At 49.5% G+C, this 16,647-nt stretch overlaps 1 protein-coding gene across 5 annotated transcripts; it reads left to right on the top strand.

The window, feature by feature from the left end:
- Positions 1–14: 14 nt before the first annotated feature.
- Positions 15–15,057, top strand: GLYCTK (glycerate kinase). 5 transcript variants are annotated; one of them, XM_056501515.1, is made up of 7 exons: positions 18–109; positions 3,454–3,506; positions 6,419–6,508; positions 8,395–8,790; positions 9,145–9,296; positions 11,042–11,217; positions 11,850–15,057. In XM_056501515.1, exons 4-7 carry the CDS (start codon positions 8,504–8,506, stop codon positions 12,753–12,755), a joined length of 1,521 nt encoding a protein of 506 aa, XP_056357490.1. In that variant the 5' UTR covers positions 18–109; positions 3,454–3,506; positions 6,419–6,508; positions 8,395–8,503; the 3' UTR covers positions 12,756–15,057. The 5 variants fall into 5 exon arrangements, with proteins under 5 accessions (XP_056357487.1, XP_056357490.1, XP_056357489.1 ...); XM_056501516.1 differs by lacking the exons at positions 18–109; positions 6,419–6,508 and adding exons at positions 286–477; positions 1,663–1,750; XM_056501514.1 differs by lacking the exon at positions 6,419–6,508.
- Positions 15,058–16,647: the final 1,590 nt, after the last annotated feature.

Raw genomic sequence — 16,647 nt, 5'->3', positions numbered from 1 at the left:
GTTCGGTCGCCATATTGAGTGTGGCAGGAATGGCAGAAAGGCCTGCGCGCTCCCGGCCCGTCCTGATTGTCAGCGTCTGTCACCGTCCTCGCTGGTCCCGGGGCCCGAGGTGGGAAGGGGCGGCGCAGGGCAGGGCCGAGCGGCTGTGGCGGGGCCGGGGTTCATTACCAGTTCTTTAGGCACCCGCCCGTATGTGCCTATTCAGGAGTGGGGGGCCGGGTGGAGGGCATGACGTCATCCCATCGAGCGGGCAATGGTTTCGCGCCGGGGGCATGCGTCACTTCCGGTGCCCGGCAGGGCGGGCGCTGTCGCGTTGTGAGGGCCGTGAGGGGCCGCGGGAGCCCGGGCTCAGCCTCACCCCGCGCAGGGTGTTCCCCGTGCTATGTCGATTTAAGGCGTTTTTCGGAGCTTCCAGTGGAAACTAGAGAGAAATGCGCTGGTCGGCAGCCGGCTGAACATGAGCCCAGGCATGTCCGGGTGACCAAGAGGGCCAGTGGCACCTGGCCTGTACCAGCAATAGTGTGGCCAGCAGGACCAGGGCACTGATTGTCTCGCTGTTGGGCACTGGTGATGCATACTCTGTTACAGTGAGGCCACACTTTGAGTGCTGTGTCCAATTTTGGGCCCCTCAATTCAGGAAGGATACTGAAATACTGGAGCAGGTCCAAGGAAGGGCAGCAGAGCTGGGGAAGGGTCTGGAGCACAAGTCATGTGAGAAAGCGGCTGAGAGAGCTGTGGGTATTTACCTTGGAGAAAAGGAGGCTCAGGAGTGAGCTTATCGCTCTTTACAACTCCCCGAAAGGAGGTTGTGGCCGGGTGGGGCTTGGCCAGCTAACCACTGACAGGACGAGCCTCAAGCTGTGCCAGGGGTGGTTTAGATTGGACATCAGGAAGAATTTCTTCACAGCATGGATGCTTAGACATTGGAATGGGTGGGCTGCTCAGGGGGATGTGGAGGTGTTCAAGGAAAGGCTGGATGTGGCACTCGGTGCCATGGTCTGGGGTGATACGGGGGTGTTGGGTCAAAGGTTGGACTCTGTCTCAGGGTTATTTCCCCACATAGTTGATTTTGTGCTTCTGTGAAATCGTTTATGGGGCACACGTGCTGTGCCGGCATCTCGGGAGAGCCCAGCATGACCAGGGAGCATCAGTCAGCTCTCCCTCCTTTGAAATACACTGTGATCACTTTCTCATCCTTTCCCTCCTATTTTCAGTCCAGTTATATCACAGTTTTATTTCACAGAATTTTTTATTCCTCTAAAAACTTGTTGGCAATACTACAGCAAGACCACAGCTGTAGCACAATTCTCCTACACCTCATAAGCTCTCAGATAAAGGTGGGCAGCACACACTTAAGCCTTTAAGAAACAAAGCTTTTGAAGATGCTGCTCCAGTACACACACCTTGGAACTGCTTTTTTTATCATGAATCCTGATGACAGGCTCAGCGTGCATGTTTTTGTGTATTTCTTACCTTAAAAAGCTGTTCTTAGAGTATAAGAATATCTGTGAGAATCTCACCCCACAAAGTTTTCTGCTGCTTTAATTTTAGAGACCATCAGATTTTGTCACTTTGGTCCCCCAGAAACTCAAAATCAAAAGAAAAAAATAAACTGTAGATGCTTTTCTGAACGTTAATTGCATTTCCTTTCAAAGTGTCCAGAACAGAGTTTGATTTTGCTTTTGGATCCTGTTGCCCTCCTGTGGTCAAACCTCAGCAAGTCCAGGGACTGTTAAAGCTCTTCAAACAGGTTGGATTATTTTGTGTGCATGTCTGGTTTAGTTAAGTGTTTCTTTTCTCAATCCTCTCCCTTGCTGTTTGCTTGCTGGAGCACTCTGTTACATGTTTAGAGATCTCACCCTTTCATGCTGCAGTGGGATTGGCCCCTCAGAATGATTTACCTTTTTTACTTTAATACAAGTCAAGCCTTTCACAGGGGAGTCCAGGGATACCAAAACACGCCCTCATTCCTCCTGAGGGTCTCGAGGTCAGCCTCCCCTTTGTTAGGCCGGTTCAAAACAAACAAGTGATTTTCATGTGATGAGAGGTTTTAGAAAAGCTCAGAATGTCGTGCCTCCTGCACACTCTAAATTACAGGATCAAAGCCTGGATTATCTCCTGCGGGCCCTGGAGGTGACTCACCAATAGCATCATAAGACAATTTACTTCAAAACACCTACAATACTTAGCTAAGTTTTAGAGTTGTATAACACCGTGGGTTGTTGATTTGATATTTTGTCACTTCCTTTTAATTCTTCTGCCTTTCTTCCTGATCGTTGGAACTTAGTTTGTCAGTTTATACCAAGCTGGAATTTAGCTGGCAGGATAATTGGATCTCCTAGAAAAATGTCATATTAAGTAGGAATTATGGATAATGCCCCTGCGAAATTAGTTAATGGAAAAAACGTTTAATTGCTGCTTGAGTAATATCGATCAAATGCAGTTATTCTACCTATGCATTTCTGTTTTTGATACCACTGGAACTTGCACAATACAGGGACTTGTGCTTGCTCAGCAGCAAAAATTCACACTTTTCCCTCCCTACAGAGTGCCCTGAGGTTTCTGTGGGCTCTGACCTTGAGTTTATCATGGTTCCTCTGGAAGGTGCCTCCATCAGCAGTTCCCCCAAATTAAGCACTGTGTGCTACTCTCTGGGTCACTAATGAAGCTGTGGGGTGACAGGAACCCCAGCAGAGTCCCTGTTGATGGCAGCTGGACTCCGAGCCACTGCTGTCTGCCCTCTGAGCCCAGTGTCAGGCTGGTTTCCAGCGGGCCTGGCTGTGATTGCCCAGCCCAGCCTCCAGCGTGCTCACAGGAATGATGTCAGAAACCTCAGCGAAGTCCAGGCAGTTCACATCTGCTGCTTTCCACGTTCCCCACAGCCTCTTGTCTCAGCCCAGAGGGCAGCTGTAATTGTCATCCTGTGACTGATTAAGAATCCTGGCTCTTTCTCCTCTTATGTTATTTCCAGCTGAGGAGCTCATAATTTTCTGCTATTAATCCCAAAGACCATGACCTTGTATTTTGCAGCACTGAATTTCAACCCCTTTCTACTATTCCAGTCCTCAAGGCTTGCAGCTTTTCATCTTCTCTAGAATACTGTGATCCTTCCCTGGATTTTAAATTACTCTCATCTTTGATGGCAAGTTGACTCAGAATAGGGAGTTTGAGAAATTACAGCATGAAAGGAAGTAGACTTGGCATGGGCTTGGCTTCAGGGTAGTAGTGTTCTGTGTTGAGCTACAGAAGAATTTTTAGTGAAAATTTTTTCTTCCTTGCAATCCCCAGAGCATGGGAAAATCATTTCCAAAAGGTATATAGGGAGTGAAGGGAGTGTGACCTAGAAAAACTAGTAAGATGCATATGTCAGATCCAGTTAATTTTTTTTTTACTAATGATACTGATCTATATATATAAAATGCTGAATAGAACACTTATCTTCCCTGTGTTTAGCCTGAAGCCACATTCCCCATCAAAGGCAGAGAGACCCTGTTGACACTTTCCTGGTGAGTAAATCAGTCATGAGAGCAACATATTTCTTTTCCAAGCAACATATAGAAAGCCATGTACTGGAAGCTAGGAGTCCTGGGTTTCCCAGAGCTCAGCATATTTTTAAAACAAAGGTATCCAGGCTCCGTCCTACTTTCTCTCTTTCCTGCCTGGCAAACCCTCTGGTCTCATCACAGTGCTGCTGACCACCCTCATCCTTTTTCCCACTTATGGATGCAGGAGTAGCACTGCAGTTAGAGGGGGCAAAGGGCCCCTCACCCTGTCCTTGCACACCCACTCATGCACCAGACCCTTCATAGCTGCACATCTTTGCTGCAGACGTTTTCTCTTTTGCCCAATGTGAATGAGGCAGTGCAGTAATTTTATGCAAATCCATGTGCAGATTAAAAAATTAATCAAATTCTGAAATTTTCATTTAAAGAGATTAGTCTTGAAAAAATCCCCCATCTAATCCTCCCAGAATAGTCACTTGGAACAAGCCTTCACTGCATTGTTTCCCCCCTGGGTTCAGTGCATCTCCTGGAAAATTTTCTTGTAATGCTTTTGGGACCATGTGGAGCAGCAAGCTTGGGTTTGAGCAGGGCTCACCAGGCAAATTAAAGTTGATATATCAAATGATAGAGGAGATGTGTCAGTAAGTGGGAACGGGGGAGTTTAAGGCAGTAAAATCTCCTCTCTGTTGTACTTCATAGGTAAATTCCCCTGGTGATGCAGGAGAAATAGAAGCGGGGAGCCTTAGTGAGTCTGACAATAATTTAAATTCTGAGAGGCCAGAAAAAAGTCGTGCAGCAAGAAAAACAAGGAGCAAGAGACACTGCTAAAACTTGCTGTGTCTAGGAGTTTACTACTGCAATCTGTCTCTTAGAGCTTGAGCTCAAAATTATCCTCCAACAACTGGGGTTTGATCCAGTGCTATCTTAAATATTTTCCTTAGCCCCTCAGAGATTTTGAAGTTGACTGGCCAGCCACCAGTCCTGGAGGAAATCCAGAGGCATCCTGGTGGCATTGAAGCTAAAGTAACTTAGGTCCCTGAAGTTCTCAGTTAAATCAGACATTCTGGCACAGCATCCTCTGATCTCACAGCACCTGAAAGACTCAGGATATGTGTGTGGTTGGGTTGGCCTGCAACAAGCTCAATTGCCCCGACTTCAAAAAAACCACAAGCCAAGGATGCAAATCCTTGAGCAAACCTCCAACCACAGCACCTGGAACAGCTCAGCTCTGCCCAGTGATGGCAGACTGGTCCCAAGAAAGGAGTATTTTTCTAGCTTTCAAGTACCTGCCATGAAGTGAGGTGCTGGCTCATTCTTCTCACTGCATGGACATGGCCACCTCGTTTGTTCACTCTTTTCTTCCCCAGTGTGCCTCCAAGTTTATGGCTCGCTCTGCCCTGCTATGTCCATGCTTTTGGTCTCTTGCCACCATCCAATTTACTTGGCAGTTTTACCACATTTCTGCCCCTACTGCTGGATTGTTTCGGTCTTTGTCTAACTTTGGCTCCTTGCCTGCAGAATTGCTTTAATTAAAAAGTTAATGAAAGGTAATGCAAACGAGCATTTTGCCTGTATTTTATCACAGTCCAGCTCCTTCCCCTCCCTCTTTCCCAGAGAAGGTGAAAACGAGAAGCTGGTGTTCTGCTGCTTTTTGGTGTGAGAGCGAACAGTGGAAATTTCTACAGGCTTAGGAGGAGCCCTCTGAAGAAAGGGCTTATAATGGTGTGTGTAGATTATTATAAGTGCGTAGATTATTCATGAATGAAAGCGGAGGAAGTTTTCATTTAAAGGGGATTAATCTAAACCCCTTACAATCCTCCAGCTCTCTTTGGAACAGGCAATTCTTAGCATCATTCTCATCCTAAGCTTAGTGTGAACTTACAGGAAACTTTTCAAAAGACTGTCTACATCCCAACTCCAAATTATCCCAACCAGGGACAAAGGGAAGGTGTGAAACCTGAACCTCACTCGTGCCTATAGCTTGTCACCTTATTTCTATATACAAGAGTGCTCATTCATCCCTAAGTGATTTTCCTGAGAAACTGGGAAACTAAGATTAGTGTATGAAGTAATATGAGTCACATCATCAGCCCCTTCTCCCAGCCTAGATTCCTAACAGCCAGCAGAAGGAAGAGGAAAAGGCAGGGATATGAGGGTGTAATTTCCCCTCGTGCAATATGTAGCAGTTAACAGGCAATTACACCACTTCTAAGCCCACCATCTGGGGAGGGAGCCTGAGAGCTGCCATTTGGGTTATTTTTCTTTCCACAACTGCCTGTGTTTTGGGGTGATATTCAGTTCTCTTGATCTTGTTTTTAAAGCCTTAGTAAAATGAGTAGGAGTTTTATTTTTTGTTAATATCTACAGTGGATTTCATAGCACTGATTTATAGCTGTTCCCTGATGACATTTAGTACCCAGTGCCTGAGACTGTATAAATAAGTTACATAAAAACGGATTTGTGGTATCATTAGCAGCACCCCCATTCCAAGGGGAGCCTCCAGTGAGCCTGTGTGTCTAATCAGAGCTGACAAGGAGCAGAGTCATGCACTGAGACATCCAAAGTAAGTGGATCTGTGCCAAATTCAGCTCTCTGTTGCACTGGTATAAAGTTGGATAACCTTTGACAGTGTAAAAAGGGGGTTTTACACTGTATTTATTCTGCCTTTACACCTGTGCTCTGAGATCAGTGTCAGGCAGTGGTCCCCAAAATCCTGAGATGCAATAGAAAGGCTCTTGCTGACTTCCACAGACTAGATCAGGTCTCAGTGGTTAAAATATAATCTGAGTTCAGAGTGCAGAAAATTACAGATTACATGCCTGCTATTGTACTGAAATGCTTTCCAGAGTAAGCATTAGCAATATGTACACAAGTGCCAGATGAATTAAGCTGGCATTTAGTTTTTCCACCTCCAGGAGGAGAGGATTGCTTGTCGTGTCTGGAGCTGGAGCTGGAGCTGAACGGGGCTGCCAGGAGGGCACGTGTGACAGGAGCCACAGTTACAGGTCTGGTTGTGCTCAATTTCCCCAGGCTTCAGGGTCAGCCTTGCACAGAAACATCAAGGCAGAGACAAAGCCTGTTAAAAACTTTGGGACTTTATTTCTTTAAACTCCCCTGGCTCCCTTTAAGCTTTTCTTCTCCAGCCATTCTTGCAAACTCTGTGTTGTAGCTCAGGCAAGTGACCTGGGGTGTGATGCACCTCTGCTTTGTAGCACCTTCCTCTGATTGCACTGTGCCACCGTGAATTAGAGAGCTGCTGGGAGCAGAGATGCTTGTCTCAGTTCCTGAGAGGTGCACAGCTGACTTCACTGTGGTCAGCACAGTTACTCTGGCCCTCATTGAAGTGGGGTCAGTGGTTTAAACTGCTGGCAGCATCAGCTGCCATGAAGTTTAAGAGTCTAGTAACAAAGTGGTGAGGGCACCCTGTCTTTTGTTCTCCTGTCTCCTCGTGGTTGAAAAGACAGTCCTGACCAGTACCTAAAGGGAGTTCACATAGGTAGTAGTTAATCTGCCTTGGCTTTTGGCTTTAAAATCTTTTCTCCTTTGCAATGTATCATTTACTGTTAGCCTTGTTCTTAAGGCTCTTTTCCTACTTCAGTGATTCTTGGGGTTCTTTCTCTGACAAACCTTTGATTCTCTGTATAGCCTTACCTACAAGTCCCTTGTCCCAAGATTTCAGAGTGTACCCAAGTTTCAATGCCTGAAGAGGTGTGTAGAGGGTTTTTTGTGTTGAACCTTTGGGTCCCTGCAGCAAAATAAGGCACATTTAGACCCAGAGGAGCTGTTGAAAAGCTTGTCCAGCTTAATGATTAACACCTTGCAATGCTATGTGAGTGTCAGGACAAAGAGACCTCTGGACTCCTGAGCTCTCCTAAAAGAAGCCCTTGCACAAAACGCATCCACTTACTAGAGAGGACTAACTCTCTGAGGTAATTTCAATGGGTCTGTGATCAAGTGTGCTGCCCTGGCTGCTTCAGCCTCCTGGCATCCTGCCTTAAATGCCATGAGCAGGAGAGATGCAGATCACAAGGATCTTTGATCCTCAGAAACCAGCAGTGAACTTGCTGCCAGTTAACAGAAGGAAGGAGAAATGCTGGGAGGGAATAGATGTGTGTGTGCTGGCAGGGGCCACCTTTCCTCTGTCAAGACAAGCTTGCCCTTGAGCAGCTGAGATCTTGTGGTCCATGCACAGATCTGTTGCAGATAATGCTAATGCTCAGTGGAGAGCAGCTCAAATGGGCTTTCACAGACATGGCTGGCAACTTTGCCTGGATATGAAGTCTTACTTGGGCTCTAAATGTTATTTTAATGGAAAATGAAGGCTAAAAGAGAAAGGTAAATGAAGCTTTGTGTTAATTTGCTGTGGCCACCACCAGCAAGGTATGAGGCAGCCAACAAGGCTGTTGTTTCTCCTCAGTCTGTGTCTGATGCTGGAGGGACACACGGGGCAATGCACAGCCAGAGGATGACATCAACATTTGGCTAGCATGGGGAAGGGAGTTAATGTAGTGAAAAGCTGTTTCACCCAGATGCCCTGCTCTCTCCAGGACAGACAGCAGCTTCCACAATTTGGAAAGGTGTCAAACGCTAAGCAAATAGAAATGATGACATGCCAGTGGCAAATCTACAGTGATGGAGAAGCTGGCAGAGCTCACCTTCCCTGCAGGAGGTGATGAGATTGCAGGGGAACCACGAGCTGACAGATTGTTTGAATGTGACACTGTCCTTCCCTTCTTCCTGCCTGGGGAAAAGTTAGAAAATGCTGCTCGTGTGGCACCTGAATCTAGGGGAAACAGGAGCTAGAGTTCCATGGTTCATGTTTTGACCTCTCTGCTCTTACTGTGACAGCCCTGTCACTTCTACTAGTAAAAATGTTCACTTTCCCTTGCAGGTTGGAGGCTGCTGGCTGTCTCAGCCCTTGAGGCCTTGCCAGTGGTGGCAGAGGGTGCACAAGCCCACCCTAGAAGGCAGAGGGGCTCAGCCCTGCCAGCCTGTGCACCATGTCCCTCCGTGAGCACGCACTGTCCCTGTTCTATGGCGCTGTGGGCACCATCCGCCCAGCTCCCATGCTCAGGAGGGCTCTAAAGCTCCAGAGAGGTGGGTGCCCTCAGCTGCTGGTGAAGGACCAGGCCTTTCCAGTGAAGAGGGACCTGTACCTGGTGGGTTTTGGAAAAGCTGTGCTGGGGATGGCTGCAGCAGCAGAAGAGATCCTGGGAGACCACCTCACTCGGGGGATTATCAATGTGCCACTAGGGATCCAGGAGAGCCTGCAGCGAGCAGGAATGCAGTAAGGACTGTTTCTAACAATTTTGGAGAGTAGGAAGGAGGGGTGTAGGCTGCCAGATTTGTCCTTTGTGGGATGGTGCTGTGAACACCTTAAGTCCTTTTGAGCTGCCCTTGCTCTGTTGCTCACCCCATCGACCCCACCACTCTCATCTTCAACCACCATCACATCCCAGTGATGCAGCCCACCTCTTGTGCTAGATGTGCTGACTCTCCAGCTGTGGGGAAGAGACACTCAGCAAAGGCCACCTGCTTGTCCTGGTCACTTACTGTGTGCCACTGGTACACCTGCAGGTGACAGCCTGGCTGCCTGTGTGGGTGCACAGATCCGTGGTGTAATTTCCTCTTACCTCACCAGGGAGATGCTACTGAAGCCACACAGCAAAATCCAGGTCATCGAAGGCGCCAAGAACAACCTCCCAGATGCAGAGGCTCTGAAGGGAGCAGTTGCCATCCAGGAGCTGGCTGAGGGTCTGACTGCAGATGACCTGCTCCTTGTGCTCATCTCAGGTAGTGTGGGGATCCCTGGGAATGGGGTCTGCGGAGGGACCCCAGCTGCCTGCCCACCCCTGGCCATGCATCAAGGGAGTGCTGTTCTGTGCCAGCCCCTTCTGCATGGACACCTGCACTTCTGATTCTTCCTCTTCCTTCTACCATCCTTTCTCCAGTGATGCAGAAAGGGAGAGCACAGGGCTTCCTGCTGCTGCAGTGGGTACACTGCCTCCCAGCACTGGAGAGAGGCTGAGCTGCACAGGCTGGGTCCTGTGGTTGTGCCACCATAGTGAAGTGGCACCTCTGGGCACCGCCTGGCAGCTGCTCTCACCTCTTGCCAAGGAGACACTTTTTCCTGCCCCCTCCTTACATTTAGAAATGCAGACTTGGAAAAGCAAGCACTTGGTAGACTTGCATGCTCTCCATTTGTGCAGGAGTGTAAGTCTGAAAACTGAGATTTGGGACTGACCTTTCCCAGGGCTTGGCTCCTTCGCAGCTAGTGGAAATGAGGCCTCCAGGTACCACACAGTAAGCTGCATGCCTTGCAGGGGCAGCCCTGCACACCCCCACAGCCTGGCTAGTGGCCCCCAGATCCAGGGCTGTGTTAGAAGATGCATCAGAGGTCACAGGGCAAAAGATGCAGGGGCTTGGAACAGCTCTGCAGAAAGGCCTTGGTCTCCTTGCTCAGTGTTTATTCCTCTGTGGATGTTGAAGCCTGATCTGATACGGAGAGAGCAGTGCCATTAGGCAAACACCCAAGTGACTGGAAGCTAGCTGTGCTTTCTGGGGATTCCCCTGGGCTTCCTCCTGTCTTTTGGCTACAGGGATCTCCAAGAGACTCCTCAGCCCTTCAGGGAGCCTGTACAGGATCTCCCCGTGGCTGTGACTCCCTATGCATGTGCACTCCCACACAGCAGCCGGTCCCCAACTGCTCCTGCCTCAGCTAGATCCCTGGCTATTGACTGAAACACAGGCATTTGCATTTGTTTTTCTTGCTCATCATGTTTTATTGATGCTGATTTGTCTCAAACCTCTGAGCAGGCTTTGTATTTTGACAGTAGCATTCAGCTGTACTTCTGTGCATGTTCACTCTCTGCAAAGACCTTGCTCTTTTCTCCACTGTATTTTCCATCCATTCCATTTTTCCATTAGAACCTTGCCTTCTTTTCCACATTTCCAATGCCTCCTTGTATCAGATAGAATTCCCATCAGTGAAGCTATCACCCTAGACTTGGGGCATGGTTTGTCCTTTTCATTACTATCCCTCCTTTTCTTTCCTCTCAGGCCTAGCTGAGTGCAGTTCAGCAGTTTCCATTCTTGCTGCATCCCTAGTCAGTGTTTTTACACACTATCCTGAATAAATGGAGCCACCAAAGCAGGCAGTGTCCCTGTGTGCACAGCACTGACTGCTGTGTGAGCTGTGGAGGCCCTGCTCACCTATCCAGGTAACCCTGAATATCAGTGTGAGAGTCCACTTGTAGCCCAGTGCAGAGGTGAGGATAGTTGCTGTCCCTTTTCTGTCATCTCCCCATTCAGCAAGGCTCACACTGCCTAGGTGAAGTGTAGCTGACTGTAGAGAGTGCAGGACAGCAGTTGAATATTATTGAAGATGACTGAATTCTTCAGAGATGTTAGCTTAGGTACCCAATCACCTCTGCTTTCCTCCAGATGCTGGTGAGGGAAGCTAAAAGACTAAAGCCTTGCTCTCCTTTATCCTCTTTTCCTGCTATCCTGATGTCCTTGCCATCTCTTCTGCATCCTAGGGGGTGGATCAGCCCTACTGCCTGCTCCCATCCCTCCCATCCTCCTGGAGGAGAAGGAGAAACTCACAAAGATGTTGGCTGCCCGAGGAGCTGCCATACAGGAGCTGAACATTGTCCGGAAGACTCTGTCCGTGCTGAAGGGTGGAGGGCTGGCCCAGCTGGCACATCCTGCACAGGTAACCAAGGAAAGCCCCTGTTTGCCCAGAGATCACCCACCTACCCTCAAAACAGAGGTTTAACCAACTTGCAAGATTTTTTTTCCATACTCAGTGAACAACTTTGCACAGTGTTTTGGAGTTGTCTGAGATTTCACTGAGGACCAAAACTCCCAGGGACTCAGAGATGGAAGAGTGGGAATTCAGACTTGGGAAACATCAGCCATCCCATCGTGCCACTCTGCAGACCTCAGCCCACACCTAGCAGGCACTTCCAAGTGTTGGTGCTTCAGCACAGTGCTTTCAAGGCTGGCTCTGACCCTTGGCTTTCCTGAGGTCTGCAGAGTGGCACGATGGGACTGTTCTCAGTGTGTGCCATTGCTGAACCCACACTAGGTTGGCCTGACAAGTGCAGCGTCACAGGTTACAGCTTCCAATATGATAGTCCAGCTTCAAAGGGGACTGTAAATCTGTGGGTTTGAGAAGGGCAAGGTGACACTCACAGGTCTATAAAATAAAAATGGGCCAAGACCTACCCTGTTTCCATCTGCTTTGATGTGGGGATGGCACTCAGAGCAGCGCTTATGCCAGGGCTCTTTTGTGGTCACCTGTCTCTGCCTCCTGCAATGATCTGTGGGCATTTCTTTCCATAGGTGGTGAGTCTCATCCTGTCTGATGTGATAGGTGACCCCCTGGACATCATAGCGAGTGGGCCCACTGCTGCCAGCTCCCACAGTGTCCAGGACTGCCTTCAGATACTCACCAAATACAACCTGCTGCACAACCTGCCCAAGTCAGTGCAAACGGTCCTTTCCAGCTCTCCCACCAAGCCCACTGCTCCAGAAAACTACTCCCATGTTTCCAACATCATCCTTGGGTCCAACACAGTGGCTCTGGAAGAGGCCAAACGCCAGGCTGAGGGCTTGGGCTATGCAGCTCTGGTCCTGAGTGCAGCAGTCCAAGGGGAAGTCGGCCGTGTTGCCACACTGTACTGCCAGCTGATCCAGCTGCTCTGCCTGGGCTTCACCAGCCTCAGAGAAGGGCCCCTGAGTGATGAGCTGAGAGGGAATCTCCTGCAGCTGGCAGCAGAGCTACAGATTCCAGGATTGGACCTGGAGGAGTTTCTACAGGCCCTGCGAGGATTGGGGCCCGACAGACCAGTCTGCATCCTGGCTGGTGGAGAAACCACAGTCCAGCTCCAAGGAACCGGCAAGGGAGGGAGGAACCAGGAGCTGGCCCTGCATGTGGGGCTGGGGCTGCACAAGGCTCAGGCCACAGGAGCCAGCAGCCCCCAAGGGAGGTGTGAGATCCTCTTCCTCAGCGGGGGAACAGATGGGCAAGATGGGCCAACCGAGGCAGCAGGAGCCTTCTCCAGCCCAGGGCTGGTGGCTGAGGCACTTCAGGAGGGCCTAGATGTGGAAGCCTTTCTCAGGAACAATGACTCCTACACGTTCTTCAGCCAGTTCCAAGGTGGGCGTCACCTCCTGGTGACAGGCTTGACAGGCACCAATGTCATGGACATCCAGGCCATTTTAATTAGAGCCAAGGAGAGATCATGAAAGCTCTCTCTGCAGATATCCAGATGCACTTAATTAAGAGCAGGAGTAAATGAAAGCACCAATGTTGTGGACAAATGCAAACTACTTAAATTAGGGCTCACTGTCGAGTCTGCTAGTGTCTTTGACAGAAAGAATCCACTAATTAGACACATGAGTGCATGTCCACAGCAAAAACAAGCACTTGTAATTGGGGGGAATCAGAGGAAGGTAAGAGGTCACATTACAGACAAGGAAACTGGATTTAAAACTTGTGTCTGCTTCAACTATAGTTAATTTAAGAGATATGGGGAAGTTGAGGCCATGGCAGGGCTACCGCAGAGAGCCCTTGCTGCACTATTGCAGTTTCAGTGCCCCCAGCTCAAGAGCAGTGAGGTTTCAGGGGTTCACTGAAGCAAATTACAGTGACTGAAGGATATACAAGCAAGGCCTGCTCACCTGAAGCATGGAGGTGCTGTAGGGACACCCAGCACCAGGGAACTGAGTCCAGCAGGATGTACACCTGTACAACCACGCTGGCAGAGAGAAGTTCTTGATACTGTCTGGGTGACACGAGCAGTGCACAGTGACAAAGAGGATGACATACCTTCACTGTGCAGTGCAAGGATGGGGATGAATGAAGTGCAGTGACAAGCCAGCTGTGTGGAGCCCCTCCTCCAGCCTCCCTTCCTCCACAGTGACATCTTCTGTGCTGGTCCCTGTTGGGAGAGCCTCTGTGCCAGCAGCATGTATGCTGTGAGCTTTCATGGTGTTTTCCAACTGTCTAGAAAACTGTCGTGCATCCAGTCTGAGCCACTGACCTTTCCTCTGCACTGAGGCAGAAGTCGCTGTCATTCTGATTAACTCTGCTAATTCCACAGAACAAAAGGCAAGGAAACCTTCATGCTCAGCTCTCCTGACCCATGCTGCTGAGCTGATCAAAGGGCAGATCTGCTGGAGCTGTGCTCTGACTGGGAGCTGCTCCCCCCACATGCATGAAGACACGGTGGTTATCACATTTTTGTCACCTACTGCAGTGTAGTTATATAGGAGAGCAGAGCTGAGCTTGGTTTCCCAGGACATGGAGCTCACAGTGGGGCTGGATTTCAGGAGGGCTTTGCCTGCAGCAACAGGCACACTGACGGTTTGGCTGGATATTCAAAGGACTACAGCTCAGCAGCCAGTATGACCCAGCACGTCCAACTCCTTTTGAATATCCGTCTGTTTGTTACAGAGCCTAAGTGGGAGCTGAGCTCCTTTGAAAATCCAGCTCTAATGTAATAGGACACGCTTGACTCAGACTCTTTCCAGACAGACCGACCTACTCCGTGTGGCTGATCTCATCTCGTGACATAAATACACCGTTGTGCCAACACCCCGTGGTGTGTCACTGAACAGTCAGTCGTTCTGCACCCCACTTCAAGGTGGATCACAGGGTGGGGTTTTGAGGAGGATGCAAAACCCCCTGTTTTGGTTTTGAAGCCAGTATCTAACAAGTAGGGATATCAGCAGGACCATCACAGGGCCTGGTGTCAATGCCAGGCTGGCAGCTGGACTTTCTGGGCTACAGCCCAGGCTCAGAATAAGGCACAACCCTGGGAATTTCAAAACCTCAGTCTTGCCCAGTGGCTTAAACTCATCCATGCATCTCATTTGTCCTTGGAGTCTGAAGGTCTCTGTAACATGCCTGAACTTGCTCTCACTGGCAAACAGCTCCGAGATCTGCTGGGGAAAATCTGCCAAGCATTATAGAGCTGGTTGTGCCCCTGTAATGTCAGGGGGTGGTTGTGCAGAAGCTGCTTGTGCCATGTTTGTCTCCAGAGGTCACTGGCAGGTTGCCTGCTCCATGCCCAGCAGGACAGCTCCACGGGGGCACTAACACAGGCAGCAATACAGCCACAAGTATGGGCTGCAGCCAGGGTAACTGGGTAAAGCTGGCTCCATAGCCTGCTGAATGCTCCCTGGACCACTTTGCTCCAGTGGAGTGCAGAGTGACTCCAGTTTAGAGCTGGGGTGCCTGGCAGAAGGATCACTTCAGCAGCAGTCCAGTGTGCCAGCCTGGGCACACTGCCACAGGGCCACCATACCCCCCTGCCCACAGCTCTGCCACATTGCTGAGCACCTCCCTGGGCTTGGAGCTGCTGCTTGTGCTGCCTCCCAGTCAATTTCAGAGGACCTTGGGCTAGTGCTGGCTGGCTTCTCCTGGGAAATGCCTACCCCAGGTAGCCTGAGCAGTGTCCTTGCTTCCTGAATGGTGGCTTTTCATAATGATTAAAGAGTGTGTGTTGGGGAGGAGAGAATTCTAATAAAAGGTTTGTTGAAAGGATGGAGCTGTTTGAAGTGCATTTCCCATCTATCTTTGCTTGGCTGCCATATATGGATTTTGTTCTTGTCCTTTCTTTCCTAATGAAGAGATAACAGGCCAGGGGGAGGTTCAGCAAGAACACCCCGGCTACAGAAATACTTCTCTGATGCTTCTACCTGGATAACTCAAAGCTCCATTTCCAAGGGGTTACTTTGGTGCACCTCATGTAACTTCTGCCTAGGGACAAAAGGAGCACTGGAGTGTGTGCAGCCATCACAGACAAAGCATCATCTTATTCCTCTGGACAGTGCTCAGCAAGGATTGCCTGATATTGCTCCAGCCCAAAGCCAGCTCCCTCTGACCTGCAGTCCCTTCACAAAAGGGCAAAAGGTCCCACGCATGAGCTAACATAAATTTGGGCCACACTGGTCGGGTTTCACAGGATTTATGAGATAACACATCTTAAGACATGAGAGCATCGCTTACCTGCCTGGTAATGATTTGCCTCTGGGCTGGCAGGAGCATTGACTTTCCCACTGGGAACTCAAGTGAGTCACCACAGCTGAGCAGGGCTTTGCAGCTTGTCCGTGCTTGTCCCTGGATGGGATATTGGCCTCATGGAAGTGAAGCTGCACAAATGAAAAAACCAGAGTGTGGCTGCAGTCACACTGAGCAACCCATGTGTGGGCTGTGCTGGTACCAGCTCTGTGCCACCCTGGGTGGTGCCTAAGGAGAAAAGTCACAGAGAGTGAGGACAATAAGAGCCACTGAGGGTTGATGCTCATAGTCCCTTCCCTTTTTATTAGAAAACTTTCTACACCAGCCAGCTTTCAGGAAGGAGTCAGCTGGGTGAAGATGGCCAGCAGCTCCCTGGCCATATCCCTACACATGGGCAGGGGACACTGGGACAGCAGGTGGGAAAAACGTGCTCAGATGCTGGGTGGAGAGCAGGTGAACAAAGTCTGGATATCTTCAGGATTGATTTGCTCTCCTAAGTCGGCAGCTCGTAGCCAAACAGTGCTAACGGCTGGGAGAAGTAACAGTGTTATTAACAGCACGAGCTTTTGGCAGTAAATTAAAAATCTTGGCTGCCGCCCTTGGCTCTGCTCTTGCCTCTTAGAAGACATTAATATCACAGCTCCCCAGCATTCCCATTATCACTTCATTAAGGATCCAATAATGATAAATGTGGATGGTTTTATTTTGCACGGAGCCTGATTAATGGCCAATAATTCACTAGGTGTTAATGGGGCCCTTTCTTTATGGAGGCATTGGAAGGGGCTGCCTTTCATCTCCTCCACAAGCCACGATTTTCACTATTTTTGCTAATGTGACAGATATAACACAAACCTTGAAAGAGCGGCTGAGGCCTCTTGAAAAACCTTGAAGAGCATCATGCCTGGGGCAGCCCTTGCTGTCGTGGTCATTCCTCAGCACCTTCTTCCTCTTCCTCCTGCCCTGTGCTGCTGGCACTGCCTGCACCCAGAGGCTGTCACCCATGTCCCAGGAGAGTCAGGGACAAAACTGAAGCAGCAGATTCCCCAGGGATGAGCCCACCAGTGCAGTCACCGGGGCTCTCCACAGCAGATGTGCAGAACCAGGCCCACCCTT

This window comes from Oenanthe melanoleuca, chromosome 12 (assembly GCF_029582105.1).
Source record: "Oenanthe melanoleuca isolate GR-GAL-2019-014 chromosome 12, OMel1.0, whole genome shotgun sequence".
In the NCBI taxonomy this organism is placed as follows: Eukaryota; Metazoa; Chordata; class Aves; order Passeriformes; family Muscicapidae; genus Oenanthe; species Oenanthe melanoleuca.
Note: the sequence above shows the minus strand (reverse complement) of the source record. Positions and strands in the feature narration are given on the sequence as shown.